This window comes from Bombina bombina, chromosome 3 (genome assembly GCF_027579735.1).
Source record: "Bombina bombina isolate aBomBom1 chromosome 3, aBomBom1.pri, whole genome shotgun sequence".
In the NCBI taxonomy this organism is placed as follows: domain Eukaryota; kingdom Metazoa; phylum Chordata; class Amphibia; order Anura; family Bombinatoridae; genus Bombina; species Bombina bombina.
Window position 1 is genome coordinate 1,096,752,134 of NC_069501.1, and position 26,022 is coordinate 1,096,778,155.

At 40.9% G+C, this 26,022-nt stretch overlaps 1 protein-coding gene across 4 annotated transcripts in view; it reads left to right on the forward strand.

Annotated features, from left to right (window-relative positions):
- Positions 1–26,022, forward strand: part of SUPT20H (SPT20 homolog, SAGA complex component) — a 234,912-nt gene that overhangs the window by 127,464 nt on the left and 81,426 nt on the right. For all 4 annotated transcript variants that reach the window (XM_053708432.1, XM_053708429.1, XM_053708431.1 and 1 more), the window contains exons 16-17: positions 12,595–12,712; positions 12,870–12,975. In XM_053708432.1, coding sequence (XP_053564407.1) covers positions 12,595–12,712; positions 12,870–12,975 — 224 coding nt within the window. The remainder of the gene's footprint in view (positions 1–12,594; positions 12,713–12,869; positions 12,976–26,022) is intronic.

A 26,022-nucleotide genomic window follows, 5' to 3' on the forward strand; every position in this document is an offset into this window, starting at 1 on the left:
TGTACGACACTCTCTAACGTGGTGGACCGACCATCATCGTTTAGTTCAGGGGGCTTCTTTTGTTCTTCCGACCTGGACTGTGATCTCAACAGATGCAAGTCTGACAGGTTGGGGAGCTGTATGGGGGTCTCTGACAGCACAAGGGGTTTGGGAATCTCAGGAGGCGAGATTACCAATCAACATTTTGGAACTCTGTGCGATTTTCAGAGCTCTTCAGTCGTGGCCTCTTCTAAAGAGAGAGTCGTTCATTTGTTTTCAGACAGACAATGTCACAACCGTGGCATATGTCAATCATCAAGGAGGGACTCACAGTCCTCTGGCTATAAAAGAAGTATCTCGAATACTTGTATGGGCGGAATCCAGCTCCTGTCTAATTTCTGCGGTTCATATCCCAGGTATAGACAATTGGGAAGCGGATTATCTCAGTCGCCAAACATTACATCCGGGCGAATGGTCTCTTCACCCAGAGGTATTTCTTCAGATTGTTCAAATGTGGGGACTTCCAGAAATAGATCTGATGGCTTCTCATCTAAACAAGAAGCTTCCCAGGTATCTGTCCAGATCCAGGGATCCTCAGGCGGAAGCAGTGGATGCATTGTCACTTCCTTGGAAGTATCATCCTGCCTATATCTTTCCGCCTCTAGTTCTTCTTCCAAGAGTGATTTCCAAGATTCTAAAGGAGCGTTCGTTTTTTCTGCTGGTGGCTCCAGCATGGCCTCACAGGTTTTGGTATGCGGATCTTGTTCGGATGGCTACTTGCCAACCGTGGACTCTTCCGTTAAGACCAGACCTTCTATCGCAAGGTCTTTTTTTCCATCAGGATCTCAAATCCTTAAATTTGAAGGTATGGAGATTGAACGCTTGATTCTCAGTCATAGAGGTTTCTCTGACTCAGTCATTAATACTATGTTACAGGCTCGTAAATCTGTGTCTAGGAAGATATATTATCGAGTCTGGAAGACTTACATTTCTTGGTGTTCTTCTCATCATTTTTCTTGGCATTCTTTTAGAATTCCTAGAATTTCTTCAGGATGGCTTGGATAAAGGTTTGTCTGCAAGTTCATTGAAAGGTCAAATCTCTGCTCTTTTTGTTCTTTTTCACAGAAAGATTGCTAATCTTCCTGATATTCATTGTTTTGTACAGGCTTTGGTTCGTATAAAACCTGTCATTAAGTCAATTTCTCCTCCTTGGAGTTTGAATTTGGTTCTGGGGGCTCTTCAAGCTCCTCCGTTTGAACCTATGCATTCGCTGGATATTAAATTACTTTCTTGGAAAGTTTTGTTTCTTTTGGCCATCTCTTCTGCTAGAAGAGTTTCTGAATTATCTGCTCTTTCTTGTGAGTCTCCTTTTCTGATTTTTCATCAGGATAAGGCGGTTTTGCGAACTTCATTTAAATTTTTACCTAAGGTTGTGAATTCTAACAACATTAGTAGAGAAATTGTGGTTCCTTCGTTGTGTCCTAATCCTAAGAACTCTAAGGAAAGATCGTTGCATTCTTTGGATGTAGTTAGAGCTTTGAAATATTATGTTGAAGCTACTAAAGATTTCCGAAAGACTTCTAGTCTATTTGTTATCTTTTCTGGTTCTAGGAAAGGTCAAAAGGCTTCTGCCATTTCTTTGGCATCTTGGTTAAAATCCTTGATTCATCATGCTTATGTTGAGTCGGGTAGAACTCTGCCTCAAAGGATTACAGCTCATTCGACTAGGTCAGTCTCTACTTCCTGGGCATTTAGGAATGAAGCTTCGGTTGATCAGATTTGCAAAGCAGCAACTTGGTCTTCTTTGCATACTTTTACTAAATTCTACCATTTTGATGTGTTTTCTTCTTCTGAAGCAGTTTTTGGTAGAAAAGTACTTCAGGCAGCTGTTTCAGTTTGATTCTTCTGCTTATAATTTCAGTTTTTTTCATTATAAGATTTAAACTTTATTTTGGGGTGTGGATTATTTTTCAGCGGAATTGGCTGTCTTTATTTTATCCCTCCCTCTCTAGTGACTCTTGCGTGGAAGATCCACATCTTGGGTATTCATTATCCCATACGTCACTAGCTCATGGACTCTTGCTAATTACATGAAAGAAAACATAATTTATGTAAGAACTTACCTGATAAATTCATTTCTTTCATATTAGCAAGAGTCCATGAGGCCCACCCTTTTTTTGAGGTGGTTATGATTTTTTTGTATAAAGCACAATTATTCCAATTCCTTATTTTATATGCTTTTGCACTTTTTTCTTATCACCCCACTTCTTGGCTATTCGTTAAACTGATTTGTGGGTGTGGTGAGGGGTGTATTTATAGGCATTTTGAGGTTTGGGAAACTTTGCCCCTCCTGGTAGGAATGTATATCCCATACGTCACTAGCTCATGGACTCTTGCTAATATGAAAGAAATGAATTTATCAGGTAAGTTCTTACATAAATTATGTTTTTTTTATAATTTTTTTTATATTTTTGATTTTTCTATTTTTATTTTCTATTTTTTGTTTGTATTTTTGGTACTTTTTGTTCACCATTGCTATACACATCTATAGGATTCAGCATTTCAAGTTTACCCTTTGGAATTCCACCTGGAGATTCATGCTATCTTTCACCGTTCCACACAATTTTTTTCGACTTCTCACGACACACTTAAGTTTGGATTGACTATTACACACCAGTGTTTGGATATTAACATTTGGATACACATAGTTATGGACACTTTGAACTTTACATTTGGACACTTTTATATATTTTTGATATCTTTGATATTTTGAAGTTCATTTATTCATCTCTAGTTTAAATTGTGATTGTCACACACATCTCACGCCTGATATTCACACCTTTGCTATATTTGGACATAACCATCTTTGGTTAGTCTTTTGTTAACATGTTCTTATTTTTAGATACAATGGCCTTTAGTTATCAAGCCGTCAACCTCAAATACACTGGAATTCCGCAGCGTATTCGTGGCGAGGCTGATTCGCCTTAGTTATCAAGCCCTACACACCGGCAAAAGTAGAATTTAGTGACGTAAGCTTTGATCCGCCGGACTCAGTCCGACACAGATCGATTCTTACATCACTCCAGATGTTCTGCACACAAGTTCGGCACAATCTGACTACTTTTGCTAGTTATCAAAAAAAATAGCAGGTACGCTCACCACTTTTCCGGCCCAGCGTACCTGGTTTTCAATCCGCTGCCCTGGAGGTGGCGTATCCCATAGGAATCAATGGGAGTCTGACCATAGCGAAAGTTCATGTTCGCTGCTGCCCGACACCCCATTGATTCCTATGGGAGCTGTCTACACCTAACACCCTAACATGTACCCCAAGTCTAATTACCCCTAATCTGTCCCCCCCTACACCGCCGCAACTAAATAAATGTATTACCCCCTAAACCACCGCTCCCGGACCCCGCCGCCACCTACATAATACCTATTAACCGCTATCCTGCCCCCCCTACACTGCTGCCACTATAATAAATTTATTAACCCCTATTCTGCCCCCCCTACACCGCCGCCACTATAATAAAATTATTAACCCCTAAACCTAAGTCTAACCCTAACACCCCCCTAACTTGAATATTAATTAAATACATCTAAATATTATAACTCTTATTAACTAAATTAATCCTATTTAAAACTAAATACTTACCTTTAAAATAAACCCTAATATATCTACAATATAAATAATAATTATATTGTAGCTATCTTAGAATTTATTTTTATTTTACAGGCAACTTTCAATTTATTTTAACTAGGTACAATAGCTATTAAATAGTTATTAACTATTTAATAGCTACCTAGTTAAAATAAAGAGAAATTTACCTTTAAAATAAAAACTAACCTAAGTTACAATTACACCTAACACTACACTATACTTAAATAAATTATTCCAATTTAAAACTAAATACTTACCTGTAAAATAAACCCTAAGATAGCTACAATGTAATTAATAATGACATTGTAGCTATATTAGGATTTATATTTATTTTACAGGTAACTTTGTATTTATTTTAGCTAGTTAGAATAGTTATTAAATAGTTATTAACTATTTAATAACTATCTAGCTAAAAGAAATACAAAATTACCTGTAAAATAAATCCTAACCTAAGTTACAATTAAACCTAACACAACACTATCATTAAATAAATTGGCTACAAATAACTACAATTAAATACAATTAAATAAACTAACTAAAGTACAAAAAATAAAAAATAAAAAGTTACAAACATTTCAAAAATATTACAACAATTTTAAGCTACTTACACCTAATCTAAGCCCCCTAATAAAATAACAAAGCCCCCCAAAATAAAAAAATGCCCTACCCTATTCTACATTAAAAAGTTACCAGCTCTATTACCTTACCAGCCCTTAAAAGGGCCTTTTGCGGGGCATGCCCCAAAGAAAACAGCTCTTTTGCCTGTAAAATAAAAATACAAACCCCCCAACATTAAAACCCACCACCCACACACCCCTACTCTAACCCAAACCCCCCTTAAATAAACCTAACACTACCCCCCTGAAGATCATCCTACCTTTAGCCTCTTCAGCCAGCCGACCACCGATGGAACAGAAGAGGACATCCGCAGTGGCCGAAGTCTTCATCCAAGGGGCGCTGAAGAAGTCTTCCATCTGATTGAAGTCATCACCCAAGGGGCGCTGAAGAAGTCTTCCATCCGATTGAAGTCATCATCCAAGGGGCGCTGAAGAAGTCTTCCATCCGATTGAAGTCATCATCCAAGGGGCGCTGAAGAAGTCTTCCATCCGATTGAAGTCATCATCCAAGGGGCGCTGAAGAAGTCTTCCATCCGATTGAAGTCATCATCCAGGCGGCGTCCTTTTAAGAGGTTATTCCCTTGTATGCAAAAGATCAACACATCATCATCTGTATTGTATCTAAAATGTAAATGACAGCATTGTATCATCATCTATCTTGGGAGGAAGGCAAAACATATACTGTCCAAATTACATTGACCTTCTCTTCAGCTGGCCATAGACCCTAAAGACAACATACAATACACACAATACCCTCATGATGTTCTCCATAGTAAATTTTGCCAGCCGGGTGACATTATGAAGTACCTGGGTGGGGGCAGTATAATACTTGCAATATTTTACCATTTTCTGTTATTTTCAAATGTTACTTAAGTAATCAAAAGTACAAATTAATTTAACATCAGCTGATTCAATGTCAGTTTGTGCAACAAACTTTAAAAAATATTAGCTAATTCCTTTGGAAGATAGTTCTTCATTTAAAGATCCTATGGATAGAAAATTAGAATCCTTTCATAGGAGGGCTTTTCAGCAAGCAGGTTTTCTTTTTAGGCCAGCAGTTAGGATAGTCTTTCTGTGCAGTTTTCGAAAGATGATTATGCTAAAAAGGATTTTCTTTACCTTTTGAGTCTGCTGAAGTCTGCCAATGCTTTCATTTGTGATGCAGTTATTTACATAATTAGGATTGATTCTAAGAGTATGGCATTAGCAGTTCTTTCTAGAAGGGGTTTGCGGTATAAGTCCTGGTCAGCTGATAGGGTTTCTAAATCCAGACTTTGATATCTTTCTTCTCAGGGAAAGATAATGTTTGGTTCTGGGTTATATTATATAATTTCTACTTTGACAGGAGGTAAAAGAGCTTTCTCCAACATTGGTGTGTCCGGTCCACGGCATCATCCATTACTTGTGGGAATATTCTCTTCCCCAACAGGAAATGGCAAAGAGCACAGCAAAAGCTGTCCATATAGCCCCTCCTCAGGCTCCGCCCCCCAGTCCTTCTCTTTGCCGCTCTGAACAAGTAGCATCTCCACGGAGATGGTGAAGAGTATGTGGTGTTTAATTGTAGTTTTTTATTCTGCTATCAAGAGTTTGTTATTTTAAAATAGTGCCGGTTTGTACTATTTACTCTAAAACAGAAAGGGATGAAGAGTTCTGTTTAAAAGAGGAGTATGATTTTAGCAGCAGTAACTAAAATCAATTGCTGTTCCCACGCAGGACTGTTGAGCCCAGAGAACTTCAGTTGGGGGGAACAGTTAGCAGACTTTTCTGCTCAAGGTATGACTAGTCCATTTTCTAACAAGACTGTGTAATGCTAGAAGACTGTCATTTTCCCTCTTGGGGATCGGTAAGCCATTTTCTTAGACTCTTAACAGAATGAAGGCTTATTATGGGCTATACACTGGTTGACACTCTTATGGGCTAAATCGATTGCTTTATTTAAGTTTTTTATGTAATCTAGAGGTGATTTATAAAACTTTTATTGTGGGGGAACGTTTCTAGGCGCCAGGCAGTTGTTTAGACACCTTTCCAGTCAGGAAGGGCCTTTCTCTATAGTAGGCAGAGCCTCATTTTCGCGCCATAATTGCGCAGTTTCTTTTGGATGCAGTGCATGCAGCTGCATGTGAGAGGGTCTGGTGATCATTGAAAACGTTCCTGGAAGGCTTAATTTGGTATCGTATAACTCCTAAGGACAGGTGAAGTCGCAGCAAACGCTGTGGCTGGGACTGTAGTGGGGTTAAAAATTGTTATTTGATTAAACGGCTCCGGTTTCCTCATTTAAGGGGTTAAAAGCTTGATTAAAAGATTGGATATTTCCTTCATAGTTTTTCACACATTCAGAAATAAAGTGTGCTCTGTTTAACATTTAAAGAGACAGTAACGGTTTTGTTTTAAAACGTTTTTTTTGCATTATTAGCCTGTTTAAGCCTGTCTAACATGTCTGTACCTTCAGATAGAACATGTTCTGTATGTATGGAGGCCAAGGTGGTCCCCCCTTCAAATGTATGTGATAATTGTGCCATAGCGTCCAGACAAAGTAAGGACACTACTGTCACATTTAATAAGGTTGCCCAAGATGATTCCTCAAATGAAGGTAGTGGGGATAGTTCATCATCCTCTCCTTCTGTGTCAACACCAGTTATGCCCGCGCAGGCGACCCCTAGTACATCTAGCGCGCCAATGCTTGTTACTATGCAACAATTAACGGCAGTAATGGATAATTCCATAACTAATATTTTATCCAAAATGCCAGCATTTCAGAGAAAGCGTGATTGCTCAGTTTTAAATACAGTGGAGCAAGAAGGCGCTGACGATAGTTTATCTGTCATACCCTCACACCAGTCAGAAGTGGCAGTGAGGGAGGGTTTGTCGGAGGGAGAACTTTCAGATTCAGGAAGAATCTCTCAACAGGCAGAACCTGACGTTGTGACATTTAAATTTAAGTTAGAGCATCTACGCGCATTACTTAAGGAGGTGCTATCTACTCTGGATGATTGTGACTCTTTGGTCATTCCAGAAAAATTGTGCAAGATGGACAAATTCTTAGAGGTCCCGATGCCTTCCCGATCCCTAAAAGGGTGGCGGACATAGTGAATAAGGAGTGGGAGAGACCAGGCATACCCTTTGTCCCACCTCCTATATTTAAGAAATTGTTCCCCATGGTCGACCCAAGGAAGGACACATGGCAGACAGTCCCTAAGGTTGAGGGGGCAGTTTCTACCCTAGCTAAGCGCACGACTATCCCCATTGAGGACAATTGTGCTTTCAAAGATCCTATGGATAAAAAATTGGAGGGTTTGCTTAAAAAGATTTTTGTGCAGCAAGGTTACCTCCTCCAACCAATTTCGTGCATTATTCCTGTCACTACGGCGGCGTGTTTCTGGTTCGATGAACTAGAAAAGTCGCTTAACATGGAGACTCCATATGAGGAAGTCATGGACAGAATTCATGCACTTAAGTTAGCTAATTCCTTTATTTTAGATGCCGCTTTGCAATTAGCGAGATTAGCGGGGAAAAATTCAGGGTTTGCAATTGTAGCGCGCAGAGCGCTCTGGCTAAAGTCTTGGTCGGCGGATGTATCTTCCAAGACAAAATTGCTTAATATCCCTTTCAAAGGTAAGACCCTTTTTGGGCCGGAATTGAAAGAAATTATTTCAGACATTACTGGGGGAAAGGGCCATGCCCTCCCACAAGATAGGCCTTTCAAGGCTAAGAATAAGTCCAATTTTCGTTCCTTTCGCAATTTCAGGAACGGACCGGCTTCTAGCTCTGCAGCCTCTAGAAAAGAGGGTAACGCTTCCCAGACTAAACCAGCTTGGAAACCAATGCAAGGCTGGAACAAGGGTAAACAGGCCAAGAAGCCTGCTGCTGCTACCAAGACAGCATGAAGGGGTAGCCCCCGATCCAGGACCGGATCTAGTAGGGGGCAGACTCTCTCTCTCTCTTTGCTCAGGCTTGGGCAAGAGATGTTCCGGATCCCTGGGCACTAGAAATAGTCTCTCAGGGTTATCTTCTAGAATTCAAGGAACTACCACCAAGGGGAAGGTTCCACATGTCTCACTTATCTTCAAACCAAATAAAGAGACAGGCAAGAGACAGGCATTCTTACATTGTGTAGAAGACCTGTTAAAGATGGGAGTGGAACAAGGTCAGGGGTTTTACTCAAACCTGTTTGTAGCCCCCAAAAAAGAGGGAACTTTCAGACCAATTCTGGATTTAAAAATTCTAAACAAATTTCTCAGAGTTCCATCGTTCAAAATGGAAACCATTCGAACAATTTTACATACAATCCAGGAGGGTCAATATATGACTACCGTGGGTCAATATATGACTACCGTGGATTTAAAGGATGCATACCTACATATTCCTATCCACAAAGATCATCATCAGTTCCTAAGGTTCACCTTTTTGGACAAACATTATCAGTTCGTGGCTCTTCCGTTCGGTTTAGCCACTGCTGCCAGAATTTTCACAAAGGTGCTAGGGTCCCTTCTGGCGGTTCTAAGACCGAGGGGCATTGCAGTGGCACCTTATCTAGACGACATTCTAATTCAAGCGTCGTCTCTTTCCAAGGCAAAGGCTCATACAGACATTGTTCTAGCCTTTCTCAGATCTCACGGGTGGAAGTTGAACGTAGAAAAGAGTTCCCTGTCTCCGTCAACAAGAGTTCCCTTTTTGGGAACAATAATAGATTCTTTAGAAATGAAGATCTTCCTGACAGAAGTCAGAAAGTCAAAGCTTCTAAACGCTTTTCAAGTTCTTCACTCTATTCTGCAGCCTTCCATAGCTCAGTGCATGGAAGTAGTAGGGTTGATGGTTGCAGCAATGGACATAGTTCCTTTTGCTCGAATTCATCTAAGACCATTACAACTGTGCATGCTCAATCAGTGGAATGGGGACTATGCAGACTTGTCTCCAAAGATTCAAGTAGACCAGATGACCAGAGACTCACTCCGTTGGTGGTTGACCCAGGATCACCTGTCTCAGGGAATGAGTTTCCGCAGACCAGAGTGGGTCATTGTCACGACCGACGCCAGTCTATTAGGCTGGGGCGCGGTCTGGGATTCCCTGAAAGCTCAGGGTCTATGGTCTCGGGAAGAGTCTCTTCTCCCGATAAACATCCTGGAACTGAGAGCGATATTCAATGCTCTCCGGTCTTGGCCTCAACTAGCAAAGGCCGGATTCATAAGATTCCAGTCAGACAACATGACGACTGTAGCTTACATCAACCATCAGGGAGGAACAAAGAGTTCCTTGGCGATGAGAGAGGTATCCAAGATCATCAAATGGGCGGAGGATCACTCCTGCCATCTATCTGCAATTCACATCCCGGGGTAGACAACTGGGAGGCGGATTATCTGAGTCGTCAGACATTCCATCCGGGGGAGTGGGAACTCCACCCGGAGGTATTTGCCCAGTTGACTCAATTATGGGGCATTCCAGACATGGATCTGATGGCGTCTCGTCAGAACTTCAAGGTTCCTTGCTAGGGGTCCAGATCCAGGGATCCCAAGGCGACTCTAGTGGATGCATTAGTGGCGCCTTGGTCGTTCAACCTAGCTTATGTGTTTCCACCGTTCCCTCTCCTTCCCAGGCTCGTAGCCAGGATCAAACAGGAGAAGGCCTCAGTGATTCTGATAGCTCCTGCGTGGCCACGCAGGACTTGGTATGCAGACCTGGTGAATATGTCATCGGCTCCACCATGGAAGCTACCTTTGAGACAGGATCTTCTAGTACAAGGTCCATTCGAACATCCAAATCTAGTCTCTCTGCAGCTGACTGCTTGGAAATTGAACGCTTGATTTTATCCAAGCGTGGGTTTTCAAATTCAGTGATAAATACTCTGGTCCAAGCCAGAAAACCTGTGACTAGAAAGATTTACCATAAAATATGGAAAAAATATATCTGTTGGTGTGAATCCAAGGGATTCTCCTGGAGTAAGATTAAAATTCCTAAGATCCTCTCCTTTCTCCAAGAAGGTTTGGATAAGGGATTGTCAGCGAGTTCTCTAAAAGGACAGCTTTCTGCTTTATCTGTCTTGTTACACAAACGACTGGCAGCTGTGCCAGATGTACAAGCTTTTGTACAGGCTTTGGTCAGAATCAAGCCTGTTTACAGACCAATGACTCCTCCTTGGAGTCTAAATTTAGTTCTTTCAGTTCTTCAAGGGGTTCAGTTTGAACCTTTGCATTCCATAGATATCAAGTTACTATCTTGGAAAGTTCTGTTTTTGGTTGATATTTCTTCTGCTAGAAGAGTTTCTGAATTATCTGCTTTGCAGTGTAATCCACCCTATCTGGTGTTCCATTCAGATAAGGTCATTTTGCGTACTAAGCCTGGTTTTCTTCCGAAAGTTGTTTCCAACAGGAATATTAACCAGGAAATAGTTGTTCCTTCTCTGTGTCCGAATCCAGTTTCAAAGAAGGAACGTTTGTTGCACAATTTAGATGTAGTTCGTGCTTTAAAGTTCTATTTAGAAGCAACTAAGGATTTTAGACAAACCTCATCTTTGTCGTTTACTCTGGTAAGAGGAGAGGACAAAAAGCTACTGCTACCTCTCTTTCTTTCTGGCTGAAAAGCATTATCCGATTGGCTTATGAGACTGCCGGACGGCAGCCTCCTGAACGAATCACAGCTCACTCCACTAGGGCTGTGGCTTCCACATGGGCCTTCAAGAACGAGGCTTCTGTTGAGCAGATATGTAAGGCAGCGACTTGGTCTTCTCTGCACACTTTTGCCAAATTCTACAAATTTGATACTTTTGCTTCTTCGGAGGCTGTTTTTGGGAGAGAGGTTTTGCAAGCCGTGGTGCCTTCCGTTTAGGTAACCTGATTTGCTCCCTCCCTTCATCCTTGTCCTAAAGCTTTGGTATTGGTTCCCACAAGTAATGGATGACGCCATGGACCGGACACACCAATGTTGGAGAAAACAAAATTTATGCTTACCTGATAAATTACTTTCTCCAACGGTGTGTCCGGTCCACGGCCCGCCCTGGTTTTTTAATCAGGTTTGAAAAATGTCTTTCTCTATACACTACAGTCACCACGGCACCCTATAGTTTCTCTTTTTTTTCTCCTAACCGTCGGTCGAATGACTGGGGGGCGGAGCCTGAGGAGGGGCTATATGGACAGCTTTTGCTGTGCTCTTTGCCATTTCCTGTTGGGGAAGAGAATATTCCCACAAGTAATGGATGACGCCGTGGACCGGACACACCGTTGGAGAAAGTAATTTATCAGGTAAGCATAAATTCTGTTTTTCTTCCCCAAGACAAGTTTAAAGTGAATGTAAACTTTAGTGAAATAGTGCCCGGTTTTTAAAAATACTATTAAAAACAGGGGCACTTTCATTTATCAAAGTTTACATTGCAGTGCATTTTACAAATACTTACCTACATCTCCTGAAACACCGGATTGCTGATCCCCCGCCTGCTTCTTCCTGCTGTACTTACACAACAATGACGAAACCGGCTTCCTCCAATCACGGCGTGGCCTCACCAGATGGACGCTCCTTGGGGGGAAGCCGTGATTGGAGAAAGCCAGTTTCGTCATTGCTGACAAAGTACAGAGGACCTGCAGGTGTGGGATCGGCGATCCGGCATTTCCGGAGAAAAAGGTAAGTGTTTGTAAATCCGCTGCAATGTAAACTTTGATGAATGAAAGTGCCCTGGTTTTTATAGTATTTAAAAAAAAATGCCACTATTTCATCAGTTTACATTCACTTTAAGGGTAAATTTTAAAGCTCCTAATCATTTTTGTTCCTTTTGTCAGAACACTGAACATAAATCTTCCTCCTCTCAGAAACAAGGATCTTCCAATTCAGCATGGAAACCAAGTTTTAATTGGAACAAATCTAAGAAACCTACTCCCTCATCCTAGTCAACATGTTAAAAAAATTAATTTTATATATATATATATATAAAACGCACAGCGCCAGCAGATTCACAGTAATGTTTAAAAGCAAAACTATATATATATATATATATATATATATATATATATATATATATATATATATATATATATATATATATAATATCTAAGTATTGGGGGGAGGGAGGTGGATTTAAATCCATAGGCATATGATTATCTCTGGTATGTGTTGTGGGTTATGTGCACACCTACAAATATCACTCAAGGTCTAATAACTTAAAAAGACATAAATAAATATCACAAATGCCTCTGCCATGCACTTCAACTACTACTATGTCCCTTTAAAAGTTATACCATTCAGATGCCAGTGGTGGTTTATTTTATTTCATTTGCTAAAAAACATGTTTTTTTTGTGTGTGTTTCCACTATAAACCTTTCACTGATATTCTTAAAGGTGATCTTCTTTATGTTTCAGAGTTGTCAGCCAGTATCAGGATTTATTTGAAATTGAAACTAAAGGTCTTGTGAAAATGACACACACTGCAGTAGACTTAGCAAGTTTTAATCAGCTTTCTCCGAGCCATGATATTGAGGTAAGTTTGGGAACTAAGTGATTTGTAATTTTAGAAAATCTTTACAAAAGAATTGAGACTTAAAGAATCTTCATCTAATTATCCTATCATTTTTTTTTTTTTTTTTTAATGTGCGTTTATTTTCTAAACCCCTTTATTATTTTGTTAATCTCTTTAGTCTGACAGTCTGACGGGCTCTTTTCAGTCATCTCTTTTGGGAAAAGGAGTCAAGCACAGACCACCTCCTATTAAACTTCCTTCTAATCCTGCAAGTAGCTCTTCAGGTACCCTACAGATATATGGCTGTTTCAATGTATTTGCTAAAATAATGTGTGTGCATGCTCACCCTTGTTTATTTGTGTGTGCATGCTCACCCTTGTTTGTTTATTTGTGTGTGCATGCTCACCCTTATTTGTTTATTTGTGTGTGCATGCTCACCCTTGTTTGTTTATTTGTGTGTGCATGCTCACCCTTATTTGTTTATTTGTGTGTGCATGCTCACCCTTATTTGTTTATTTGTGTGTGCATGCTCACCCTTGTTTGTTTATTTGTGTGTGCATGCTCACCCTTGTTTGTTTGTTTGTGTGTGCATGCTCACCCTTGTTTGTTTTTTTGTGTGTTCATGCTCACCCTTGTTTGTTTGTTTGTGTGTACATGCTCACCCTTGTTTGTTTGTTTGTGTGTGCATGCTCACCCTTGTTTGTTTGTTTGTGTGTGCATGCTCACCCTTGTTTGTTTTTTTGTGTGTTCATGCTCACCCTTGTTTGTTTGTTTGTGTGTACATGCTCACCCTTGTTTGTTTGTTTGTGTGTGCATGCTCACCCTTGTTTGTTTGTTTGTGTGTGCATGCTCACCCTTGTTTGTTTGTTTATTTGTGTGTGCATGCTCACCCTTGTTTGTTTGTGCATGCTCACCCGTGTTTGTTTATTTGTGTGTGCATGCTCACCCTTGTTTGTTTGTGTGCGCATGCTTAGCCTTGTTTGTTTGTTTGTGTGTGCATGCTCAGCCTTGTTTGTTTGTTTGTGTGTGCATGCTCACCCTTGTTTGTTTGTGTGTGTGTGCATGCTCACCCTTGTTTGTTTGTGTGTGCATGCTCACCCTTGTTTGTTTGTGTGTGCATGCTCACCCTTGTTTGTTTGTGTGTGCATGCTCACCCTTGTTTGTTTGTGTGTGTGCATGCTCACCCTTGTTTGTTTGTTTGTGTGTACATGCTCACCCTTGTTTGTTTGTGTGTGCGCATGCATGTGGATATATGTTTAAAACAAGCTAGAAAATTCTGAGAAATTCATCCACTGTATTTAAAGGGTTATTCTGGAGGGAAAATGCTTTATTTCTTCTATGATACGACAAGTCCATGGATTCATCCTTTACTTGTGGGATATTATCCTCCTGCTAACAGGAAGTGGCAAAGAGCACCACAGCAGCGCTGTCTATATAGCTCCTCCCTTGACTCCACCCCAGTCATTCTCTTTGCCTACTCTAAGTAATAGGAAGGGTAAAGTGAAAAAGGTGATAAAACGTAGTTTTTATTTTCTTCAAGCAAGACTTTTTTATTTTAAATGGTACCGGTGAGTGCTATTTTCTCCCAGGCAGCAGATGGAATGAAGATTTCTGCCTGGAGACTGATGATCTTAGCAGTTGTTACTAAGATCCAGAGTAGTTCCCACAGAATGGCTGAGGAGTACTTAAGAAACTTCAGTGTGAGGAACGTTTTTCATGCTACAAGCATTGAGGTATGTTCAGTCATTTTTTTCTGGAGAGACTATTATTTCAGAATTGGCTGACAGTATCCCCATGAGGGAAAGGGTAAGCAGTAATCCTATTGTATAGAGAGGGGTATTACTGGACCTGTTTATTGGGCTATAAAAAATGGTTGACACTGATGATAGGATGTTTGTGGGCAAACGTTTCTATGTTGGGAGTTAAAGATAACGTTTTTTGTGACAAACGTTTTGACTTTATTTTAATGGAGGGTACACATGGCTTCACTTTGATGGTATATGAACCCACATGGCTAGGTTTTAGACCGCTCTGGTGCGGTTATGGTTAAGGCTGTGAGACATCGAGTGAGATGGGCGGGGCCTATTTTTGCGCCTCAGTTGCGCAGTTGTTTTCTCTTGTAAGGTGTATCCAGTCCACGGGTTCATCCATTACTTGTGGGATATTCTTCTTCCCAACAGGAAGTTGCAAGAGGACACCCACAGCAGAGCTGTCTATATAGCTCCTCCCCTAACTGCCACTCCCAGTCATTCTCTTGCAACTCTCGACAAAGGAAGTATCAAGAGATATGTGGTGACTTAGTGTAGTTTTACCTTCAATCAAGAGTTTGTTATTTTTAAACGGTACCGGCTTTGTACTGTTTTACTCTTAGGCAGAAATTAGAAGAAGAGTTTCTGCCTGGAGGTTTGATGATCTTAGCGGTTTGTAACTAAGGTCCACTGCTGTTCTCACACATAACTGAAGAGTATGGGACAACTTCAGTTGGGGGAACGGTCTGCAGATTACCTGCTTTGAGGTATGTTCAGTATTTTTATTTCTAGAGAGATGAAATGAGTTCTAGAAAATGCTGACAGAGCCTTGTGTATTTGAGGTAAGCCTGATGCAGTGATTTAACAGTGACTGGGATCATGCTTACAAAACAGGGTAATACTCATGTTAATACTTATATTACTTAGTGAAAAACGTTTACATGACTTCATAAATAGGACGTTTTTTCTCTGAGGGAGATAACTCTTTATTTCCACATGGCTAATCAGATACTCCTAGGAGTACTTTCTTAAGGCCCCCCTGGCATCCAGTACATGTGGGAGGGGCCTATTTTAGCGCTCTAAATGCGCAGTTTTAATTCAGACTGAGACATCCAGCTTCCCTAGAGGAGTCCTCTGACACCTGAGGACCATTACAAGGGTTTTATTTCTGCACAAAATCGTATTTGAGGGCAGGTAGGAGCCTCGGCAGAGCTGTGGCAGGGTGCTCAACTGTCTTTTTTTTTTTTAACGGTTTTAAAAAAATTTAAATCCGGTTTGGGGCCTAAGGGGTTAATCATCCATTTGCAAGTGGGTTCAATGTTGCTTTAGTCCCTTACACACACTGTAAAAATTTCAAAGACTTTACTATAAGATATGGTGTAAATATTTTCATTGGTGTGAATCCAAGGGTTACTCATGGAGTAAAGTCAGGATTCCTAGGATATTATCCTTTCTCCAAGAAGGATTGGAGAAGGGATTGTCAGCTAGTTCCTTAAAGGGACAGATTTCTGCTCTGTCTATTTTTCTGCACAAGCGTCTGGCAGATGTTCCAGACGTTCAGGCGTTTTGTCAGGCTTTAGTTAGAATCAAGCCTGTGTTTCAACCTGTTGCTCCGCCATGGAGTTTAAATTTAGTTCTTAAAGTTCTTCAAGGGGTTCCGTTTGAACCTCTGCATTCCATAGATATCAAGATTTTATCTTGGAAAGTTCTATTTTTGGTAGCTATCTCTTCGGCTCGAAGAGTTTCAGAGTTATCTGCCTTACAGTGTAATTCCCCTTATCTGATCTTCCATGCAGATAGGTAGATTTGCGTACCAAACCTGGTTTTCTTCCTAAGGTGGTATCTAATAAGAATATTAATCAGGAGATTGTTGTTCCTTCACTGTGTCCTAATCCTTCTTCAAAGAAGGAACGTCTATTACACAATCTTGACGTGGTTCGTGCTTTAAAGTTTTATTTACAAGCTACTAAGGATTTTCTAGATGGGGGGTAGAGGAGAGCGCCAATATAGGCTGAGGAAGGGGTTACCGAAGTTCTCTTCAGAGAAATAAACCAAAAAGCGTGTGTACAACTATAGATAAAAGTAATAAAATAGAAATAGAAATGTATTATACATAGATATAAAAATATATCACAATGAGGTCCTCATAAAACAAATAACAGTGATAAACAATAAAAGGTTCATGGATTCATGTTACAATAATCAAGTTTAAAATCTCATATACTTGAAAACAATTGGTAAATGACAGATGCTTGGCCTGATGTGCCAAGCCTTCTAGTGAAGAGTGTGTATAATAGTTTGTACAAAGTTCACAGTGAGTACTCCTGGAGTCACTAACAGTTCATGCTTGTCCAAAAAAAAGGGGATGGAAGTTGGTGAAAAAAATTGCTTAAAAGATGTTGAACAAAGTGTGAAAAAATGTGTTGAAAAAATCAGTGTTCTATCCTATATCCAATAAATGTGAAAGTCGTGGTCACTTGTAAAAAAAATTTTTGGAATTGAAAAAATGTGATACTGCAAAAATTCCACAAAGAAAATAAAGTGTTCCAAAATTGTGAAAAAACAGCACAAAAAATATATAAATACACAATTGATTGCTGAATGTCTATGAATCCAGTGTTTCCAAAATCCTAAAGTGATTGCTGTGCAGTGGAACAGTGGCTGAGTGTTAATAAAAAAAAATTTGAACCCAAAAAATAATTATAAAAACCTGAAAAAAAAGAACAAACAATACTATAACATATACCAACTGTTAAGTGCATATATCAGTATTTTGCTTACTCAAATCAGTCAACGCCTTTCGGCCATATACTCCTGGCCTTTATCAATACTGATATATGCACTTAACAGTTGGTATATGTTATAGTATTGTTTGTTCTTTTTTTTCAGGTTTTTATAATTATTTTTTGGGTTCAAAATTTTTTTTATTAACACTCAGCCACTGTTCCACTGCACAGCAATCACTTTAGGATTTTGGAAACACTGGATTCATAGACATTCAGCAATCAATTGTGTATTTATATATTTTTTGTGCTGTTTTTTTCACAATTTTGGAACACTTTATTTTCTTTGTGGAATTTTTGCATTATCACATTTTTTTCAATTCCAAAAAAATTTTTTTACAAGTGACCACAACTTTCACATTTATTGGATATAGGATAGAACACTGATTTTTTTCAACACATTTTTTCACACTTTGTTCATCATCTTTTAAGCAATTTTTTCCACCAACTTCCATCCCCTTTTTTTTGGACAAGCATGAACTGTTAGTGACTCCAGGAGTACTCACTGTGAACTTTGTACAAACTATTATACACACTCTTCACTAGAAGGCTTGGCACATCAAGCCAAGCATCTGTCATTTACCAATTGTTTACAAATTGTTTTCAAGTATATGAGATTTTAAACTTGATTATTGTAACATGGATCCATGAACCTTTTATTGTTTATCACTGTTATTTGTTTTATGAGGACCTCATTGTGATATATTTTTATATCTATGTATAATAAATTTCTATTTCTATTTTATTACTTTTATCTATAGTTGTACACACGCTTTTTGGTTTATTTCTCTGAAGAGAACTTCGGTAACCCCTTCCTCAGCCTATATTGGCGCTCTCCTCTACCCCCCATCTATTTATTCTGACTTCTTTTGGGTCCACTAGGGTACCCGCTGAGGAGAGCTAGAGGAATATCCCTTTTTCCCGTTTCCCATTCCACACTGTTTTTTGCGCAGGATATACACCTCCCTATTCTACTACTAAGAATTTTCATCAAACATCTGCATTGTTTGTCGTCTACTCTGGACAGAGGAGAGGCCAAAAGGCTTCGGCATCTTCTCTTTCTTTTTGGCTGGGAAGCATAATCCGTTTAGCTTATGAGACTGCTGGCCAGCAGCCTCCTGAAAGAATTACAGCTCATTCGACTAGAGCGGTAGCTTCCACATGGGCTTTTAAAAATGAGGCCTCTGTTAAACAGATTTGTAAGGTGGCGACTTGGTCTTCGCTTCATACTTTTTCTAAATTCTACAAATTTGATACTTTTGCTTCCTCGGAAGCTATTTTTAGGAGAAAGGTCTTGCAGGCAGTGGTGCCTTCCGTTTAAGTTCCTGCCTTGTCCCTCCCTTCATCCGTGCCCTAAAGATTTGGTATTGGTATCCCACAAGTAATGGATGAACCCGTGGACTGGATACACCTTACAATAGAAAACAAAATTTATGCTTACCTGATAAATTTCTTTCTCTTGTGGTGTATCCAGTCCACGGCCCGCCCTGTCACTTTAAGGCAGGTGTTTTTTATTTTTAAACTACAGTCACCACTGCACCCTATAGTTTCTCCTTTTTTCTTGCTTGTCTTCGGTCGAATGACTGGGAGTGGCAGTTAGGGGAGGAGCTATATAGACAGCTCTGCTGTGGGTGTCTTCTTGCAACTTCCTGTTGGGAAGGAGAATATCCCACAAGTAATGGATGAACCTGTGGACTGGATACACCACAAGAGAAAGAAATTTATCAGGTAAGCATACATTTTGTTTTTCCCAGGCAAGCAGCAAGCTCCAACTCCGGTGGGCCTTTTAGGACAGTTTGGGCCTAATCGAAGGGTTAATCCGATTTTGTAGGCGCCACAGCAGGTGTTTTTGTTTACATATAACGTTTTTTAGCACAATGTTTTTTGTCTTAAGGGTTAAGTATTCTTTTCCTTGTGGTGCAAGCTTAGCTGACAAGTTGGGATGCATTTATCATTTTAAAGCAGTTTTGGAAAAAATGTTATGCTTTTTTCCTCTTAAAGGCGCAGTACCGTTTTTTCAGATTGTTATTTTTTCACTTAATAAAGTGTTTTCTAGCCTGTTTGTGGTTATTACTAGCCTGTTTAACATGTCTGACATTGAGGAAAGACAATGTTCCATGTGTTTATAAGCCATTGTGGAACCCCCACTTTAAATGTGTCCCTCATGTACTGAAAGGGCTTTAAATTGCAAAGACCATATTTCTCTTGTAAGATGTATCGAGTCCATGGATTCATCCATACTTGTGGGATATTCTCCTTCCTAACAGGAAGTGGCAAAGAGAGCGCCCACAGCAGAGCTGTCTATATAGCTCCTCCCTTAGCTCCTCCCCCCAGTCATTCTCTTTGCCTGCTTAACTGCTAGGAAGGGTAAAGTGAGTGTGGTGACTAAACCCAGCTGACTCAGCTATGGGGCACACCAGAATTGGATCTTATGGCGTCCCGTCAGAATGCCAAACTTCCTCGTTACGGGTCCAGGTCCCGGGATCCCCAGGCGGTACTGATAGATGCTCTAGCAGTGCCCTGGTCCTTCAATCTGGCCTATGTATTTCCACCGTTTCCTCTCCTCACATGTCTGGTTGCCAGAATCAAGCAGGAGAGAGCTTCAGTGATTCTAATAGCGCCTGCGTGGCCACGCAGGACTTGGTATGCAGACCTAGTGGACATGTCATCGGTTCCACCGTGGACTCTGCCAATGAGGCAGGACCTTCTAATCCAACGTCCATTCACATATCCAAATCTAATTTCTTTACGTCTGACTGCTTGAAGATTGAACGCCTGATTCTATCAAAGCGTGGTTTCTCTGAGTCGGTCATTGATACCCTGATCCAAGCTAGAAAGCCTGTCACCAGGAATATCTATCATAAGATTTGGCGCAAATATTTTTATTGGTTTGAATCCAAGGGTTACTCATGGAGTAAGATTAGGATTCCTAGAATATTTTCCTTTCTCCAAGAAGGATTGGAGAAGGGATTATCAGCTAGTTCCTTAAAGGGACAAATATCTGCTTTGTCTATTCTTTTACACAAACGTCTGGCAGAGGTCCCAGACGTTTAAGCGTTTAGTCAGGCCTTGGTCAGCAGCCTCCTTACAAAATTACTGCTCATTCTACTAGAGCAGTGGCTTCCACATGGGCTTTTAAAAATGAGGCTTCTGTTGAACAGATTTGTAAGGCGGCGACTTGGTCTTCGCTTCATACTTTTTCCAAATTTTACAAATTCGATTCTTTTGCTTCTTCGGAGGCTATTTTTGGGAGAAAGGTTCTACAAGCAGTGGTGCCTTCCGTTTAAGGTACCTGTCTTGTCCCTCCCTTCATCCGTGTCCTAAAGCTTTGGTATTGGTATCCCACAAGTATGGATGAATCCTTGGACTCGATACATCTTACAAGAGAAAACATAATTTATGCTTACCTGATGATAAATTTATTTCTCTTGTGATGTATCGAGTCCACGACCCGCCCTGTTTATTTAAGACAGGCAGTATATTTTTATTTAAAAAACTTCAGTCACCTCTGCACCCTATAGTTTCTCCTTTTTCTTCCTAGCCTTTGGTCGAATGACTTGGGGCGGAGCTAAGGGAGGAGCTATATAGACAGCTCTGCTGTGGGTGCTCTCTTTGCCACTTCCTGTTAGGAAGGAGAATATCCCACAAGTATGGATGAATCCGTGGACTCGATACATCACAAGAGAAATAAATTTATCAGGTAAGCATAAATTATGTTTTTAGCTTATAAAAGTATGTCTCAGGATGATTCTCACTCGGAAGAGAATCAGGTTTTGCCATCTGCTTCTCCCCAAGTGTCACAACCTTTAACGCCCACACAAGCGACGCCAAGTACTTCTAGTGCGTCTAATTCTTTCACCCTGCAAGATATGGCTGCAGTTATGTCTACTACCCTTACAGAGGTATTAGCTACACTGCCAGGTTTACAGGGTAAGCGCAGCAGGTCAGGTATTAGAGTAAATACTGAGCCTTCTGATGCTTTATTGGCCATCTCCGATGTACCCTCACAGTGTTCTGAGTCGATACATCACAAGAGAAATAAATTTATCAGGTAAGCATAAATTATGTTTTTAGCTTATAAAAGTATGTCTCAGGATGATTCTCAGTCGGAAGAGAATCAGGTTTTGCCATCTGCTTCTCCCCAAGTGTCACAACCTTTAACGCCCACACAAGCGACGCCAAGTACTTCTAGTGCGTATAATTCTTTCACCCTGCAAGATATGGCTGCAGTTATGTCTACTACCCTTACAGAGGTATTAGCTAAACTGCCAGGTTTACAGGGTAAGCGCAGCAGGTCAGGTATTAGAGTAAATACTGAGCCCTCTGATGCTTTATTGGCCATCTCCGATGTACCCTCACAGTGTTCTGAGTTGAGGGTGGGGGAATTGCTGTCTGAGGGAGAGCTTTCTGATTCAGGAAAGATGTTCCCTCTAACAGACTCAGATGTGACGGCCTTTAAGTTTAAGCTTGAACACCTCTGCTTGTTACTCAGGGAGGTTTTAGCGACTCTGGATGATTGTGACCCTATTGCCATTCCTCCAGAGAAATTGTGTAAAATGGATAAATATCTAGAGGTCCCTACTTAAACTAATGTTTTTCCAGTCCCTAGAAGAATTTTGGACATGGTTACTAAGGAAAGGGATAGACCAGGCATTCCGTTCTCTCCCCCTCCTACTTTTAAGAAAAAGTTTCCCATAGCTGACACCATTCGGAAATTCCTGGCAGACGGTCCCTAAGGTGGAGGGGGCTATTTCTACCCTGGCTAAGCGTACAACTATACCTATTGAGGACAGTTGTGCTTTCAAAGATCCTATGGATAAAAAATTAGAGGGTCTGTTAAAGAAATTGTTTATTCATCAAGGTTTTCTTCTACAACCTATAGCGTGCATTGTTCCTGTAACTACTGCAGCAGCTTTTTGGTTTGAGGCTCTAGAGGAGTCTCTTAATGTTGAGACCCCATTAGATGATATTTTGGATAGAATTAAGGCTCTCAAGCTAGCAAATTCTTTTATTACAGATGCCGCTTTTCAAATGGCTAAATTAGCGGCAAAGAATGCAGGTTTTGCCATTTTAGCGTGTAGAGCGTTATGGCTTAAGTCTTGATCTGCTGATGTGTCATCAAAATGTAAGCTGTTAGCTATTCCTTTCAAGGGTAAGACCCTATTCGGGCCTGAACTGAAGGAGATCATTTCCGACATTACTGGAGGTAAAGGCCATGCCCTTCCTCAAGACAAGACGGTTAGAATGAGGGCCAAACAAAACAATTTTCGTTCCTTTCGGAACTTTAAAGGTGGACCCTCCACTTCCTCCTCCGCCACGAAGCAGGAGGGGAATTTTGCACAATCCAAGTCAGTCTGGAAACCTAACCAGACCTGGAATAAAGGTAAACAGGCCAAGAAGCCCGCTGCTGCTACCAAGACAGCATGAAGGGGCAGCCCCCGATCCGGGACCGGATCTAGTAGGGGGCAGACTTTCTCTCTTCGCTCAGGCTTGGGCAAGAGATGTTCATGATTCCTGGGCATTAGAAATCGTGACCCAGGGGTATCGTCTAGAATTCAAAGATTCTCTCCCACAGGGGAGATTTCATCTTTCACGTTTGTCTGTAAGCCAGACAAAAAGAGAGGCGTTCTTACGCTGTGTAGAAGACCTATATACCATGGGTGTAATCTGCCCAGTTCCAAAAGCAGAACAGGTGCATGGGTTTTATTCCAATCTGTTCGTGGTTCCCAAAAAAGAGGGAACCTTCAGACCGATTTTAGATCTCAAAACTCTAAACAAATTTATCAGAGTCCCATCCTTCAAGATGGAGACCATTCGGACTATTTTACCAATGATCCAGGAGGGTCAATATATGACCACTGTGGCTTTGAAAGATGCGTATCTTCACATTCCTATCCACAAAGATCATCACCAGTTCCTCAGATTCGCCTTTCTGGACAAACATTACCAGTTTGTGGCCCTTCCTTTCGGGTTGGTAACAGCTCCCAGAATTTTCACAAAGGTGCTAGGGTCCCTTCTGGTGGTTCTAAGGCCGCGGGGCATAGCAGTGGCGCCCTATCTGTATGATATTTTGATTCAGACGTCAACTTACCATTTAGCCAAATCTCATACGGATATTGTGTTGGCTTTTCTAAAAAACACTTGTTCCTCTGACAAGAGTTCCATTCCTAGGAACTCTGATAGACTCGGTGGACATGAAAAAAAAAAATCAAAGATCTTAACCACTTGCCGAGCACTTCATTCCATTCCTCGGCCATCAGTGGCTCAGTGTATGGAGGTAATTGGACTAATGGTAGCGGCAATGGACATAGTTCCGTTTGCTCACTTACATCTCAGACCACTGCAACTGTGCATGCTCAGACAGTGGAATGGGGATTATGCGGACTTATCTCGCGGATAAATCTGGATCTAGAAACCAGAGACTCTCTTCTTTGGTGGTTGTCACAGGATCATCTGTCCCAGGGAATGTGCTTCCGTAGGCCAGCATGGGTCATAGTGAGGACGGACGCCAGCCTCTTGGGCTGGGGTGCAGTCTGGAATTCCCTCAAGGCTCAGGGTGTGTGGACTCAGGAGGAGTCCCTACTATCAATAAATATTGTAGAACTGAGAGCGACATTCAACGCGCTTCAGGTGTGGCCTCAGCTGGCTTCGGCCAAATTCATAAGATTCCAGTCGGACAATATCATGACTGTAGCATATATCAATCATCAAGGGGGAACATGGAGTTCTCTAGCGATGATAGAGGTTTCCAAAATAATTCGATGGGCAGAGACTCACTCTTGCCATCTATCAGCAATATATATCCCAGGAGTGGAGAACTGGGAAGCGGATTTTCTAAGTCGTCAGACTTTTCATCCGAGGGAGTGGGAGCTCCATCCGGAGGTATTTGCACAATTGATTCATCAATGGGGCACACCAGAATTGGATCTGATGGCATCTCGTCAGAATGCCAAGCTTCCTTGTTACGGGTCCAGATCAAGGGATCCTCAAGCAGTACTGATAGATGCTCTAGCAGTACCGTGGTCGTTCAGACTGGCTTATGTGTTTCCTCCTTTTCCTCTCCTACCTCGTCTGATTGCCAGAATCAAACAGGAGAGGGCTTCTGTAATTTTGATAGCGCCTGCGTGGCCACGCAGGACTTGGTATGCAGACCTGGTGGAAATGTCATCTCTGCCACAGTAGAAACTGCCATTGAGACAGGACCTTCTCATTCAGGGTCCGTTCCAACATCCAAATCTAGTTTCTCTGCTGCTGACTGCCTGGAGATTGAATGCTTATCTAAGCGGGGATTCTCTGAGTCGGTCATTGATACCTTGATTCAGGCTCGAAAGCCTGTCACTAGAAAAATTTATCATAAGATATGGCGTAAATATCTTTATTGGTGCGAATCCAAAGGCTACTCATGGAGTAAGATCAGGATTCCTAGGATTTTGTCTTTTCTCCAAGAAGGATTGGAGAAGGGGTTATCAGCTAGTTCCTTAAAGGGACAGATTTCTGCTTTGTCAATCTTACTACACAAGCATCTGGCAAATGTCCCAGACGTTCAGTCGTTTTGTCAGGCTTTGGTTAAAATTAAGCCTGTGTTTAAACCTGTTGCTCCGCCATGGAGTTTGAATTTAGTTCTAAATGTTCTTCAAGGGGTTCCGTTTGAACCCATGCATTCTATAGATATTAAACTTCTATCTTGGAAAGTTCTGTTTTTAGTAGCTATCTCTTCTGCTTGAAGAGTTTCTGAGCTATCTGCGTTACAATGCGACTCGCCTTATCTTATATTCCATTCTGATAAGGTGGTTTTGCATACTAAACCTGGATTCCTTCCTAAGGTTGTTTCAAATAAGAATATTAATCAGGAAATTGTTGTTCCTTCTCTGTGTCCTAACCCTTCTTCTAAGAAGGAGCGTCTGTTACATAACTTGGACGTGGTTCGTGCCTTGAAGTTTTACTTGTAAGCGACCAAGGACTTCCGTCAAACATCTTCTCTGTTTGTTGTCTATTCTGGAAAGCGTAGAGATCAAAAAGCTACGGCTACCTCTCTTTCTTTTTGGCTGAAAAGCATCATCCGTTTGGCATACGAGACTGCTGGACAGCAGCCTCCTGAAAAAATTACAGCTCATTCTACTAGAGCGGTGGCTTCCACATGGGCTTTTAAAAACGATGCTTCTGTTGAAAAGATTTGTAAGGCTGCGACTTGGTCTTCCCTTCATACCTTTTCCAAATTTTACAAATTTGATACTTTTGCTTTTTCGGAGGCTTTTTTTGGGAGAAAAGTTCTTCAAGCAGTGGTGCCTTCTGTTTAGGTATCTGTCTTGTCCCTCCCGTTCATCCATGTCCTGTAGCTTTGGTATTGTATCCCACAAGTAAAGGATGAATCCGTGGACTCGTCGTATCTTATAGAAGAAAAGGAAATTTATGCTTACCTGATAAATTGATTTCTTCTATGATACGACGAGTCCATGGCCCGCCCTGTCATTTTAAGACAGATTATATTTTTTGGTTTAAAACTTCAGTCACCTCTGCACCTTTTAGTTTCTCCTTTTTCTTCCTATACCTTCGGTCGAATGACTGGGGTTGGAGTCAAGGGAGGAGCTATATAGACAGCTCTGCTGTGGTCCTCTTTGCCACTTCCTGTTAGCAGGAGGATAATATCCCACAAGTAAAGGATGAATCCATGGACTCGTCGTATCATAGAAGAAATCAATTTATCAGGTAAGCATAAATTTCCTTTTTGTTTATGCTTAAACAATTTCTTTTATGCGTTTAACCCCTGCTAAGGTTTTCTTAAAACCAACGTTTTCTATAA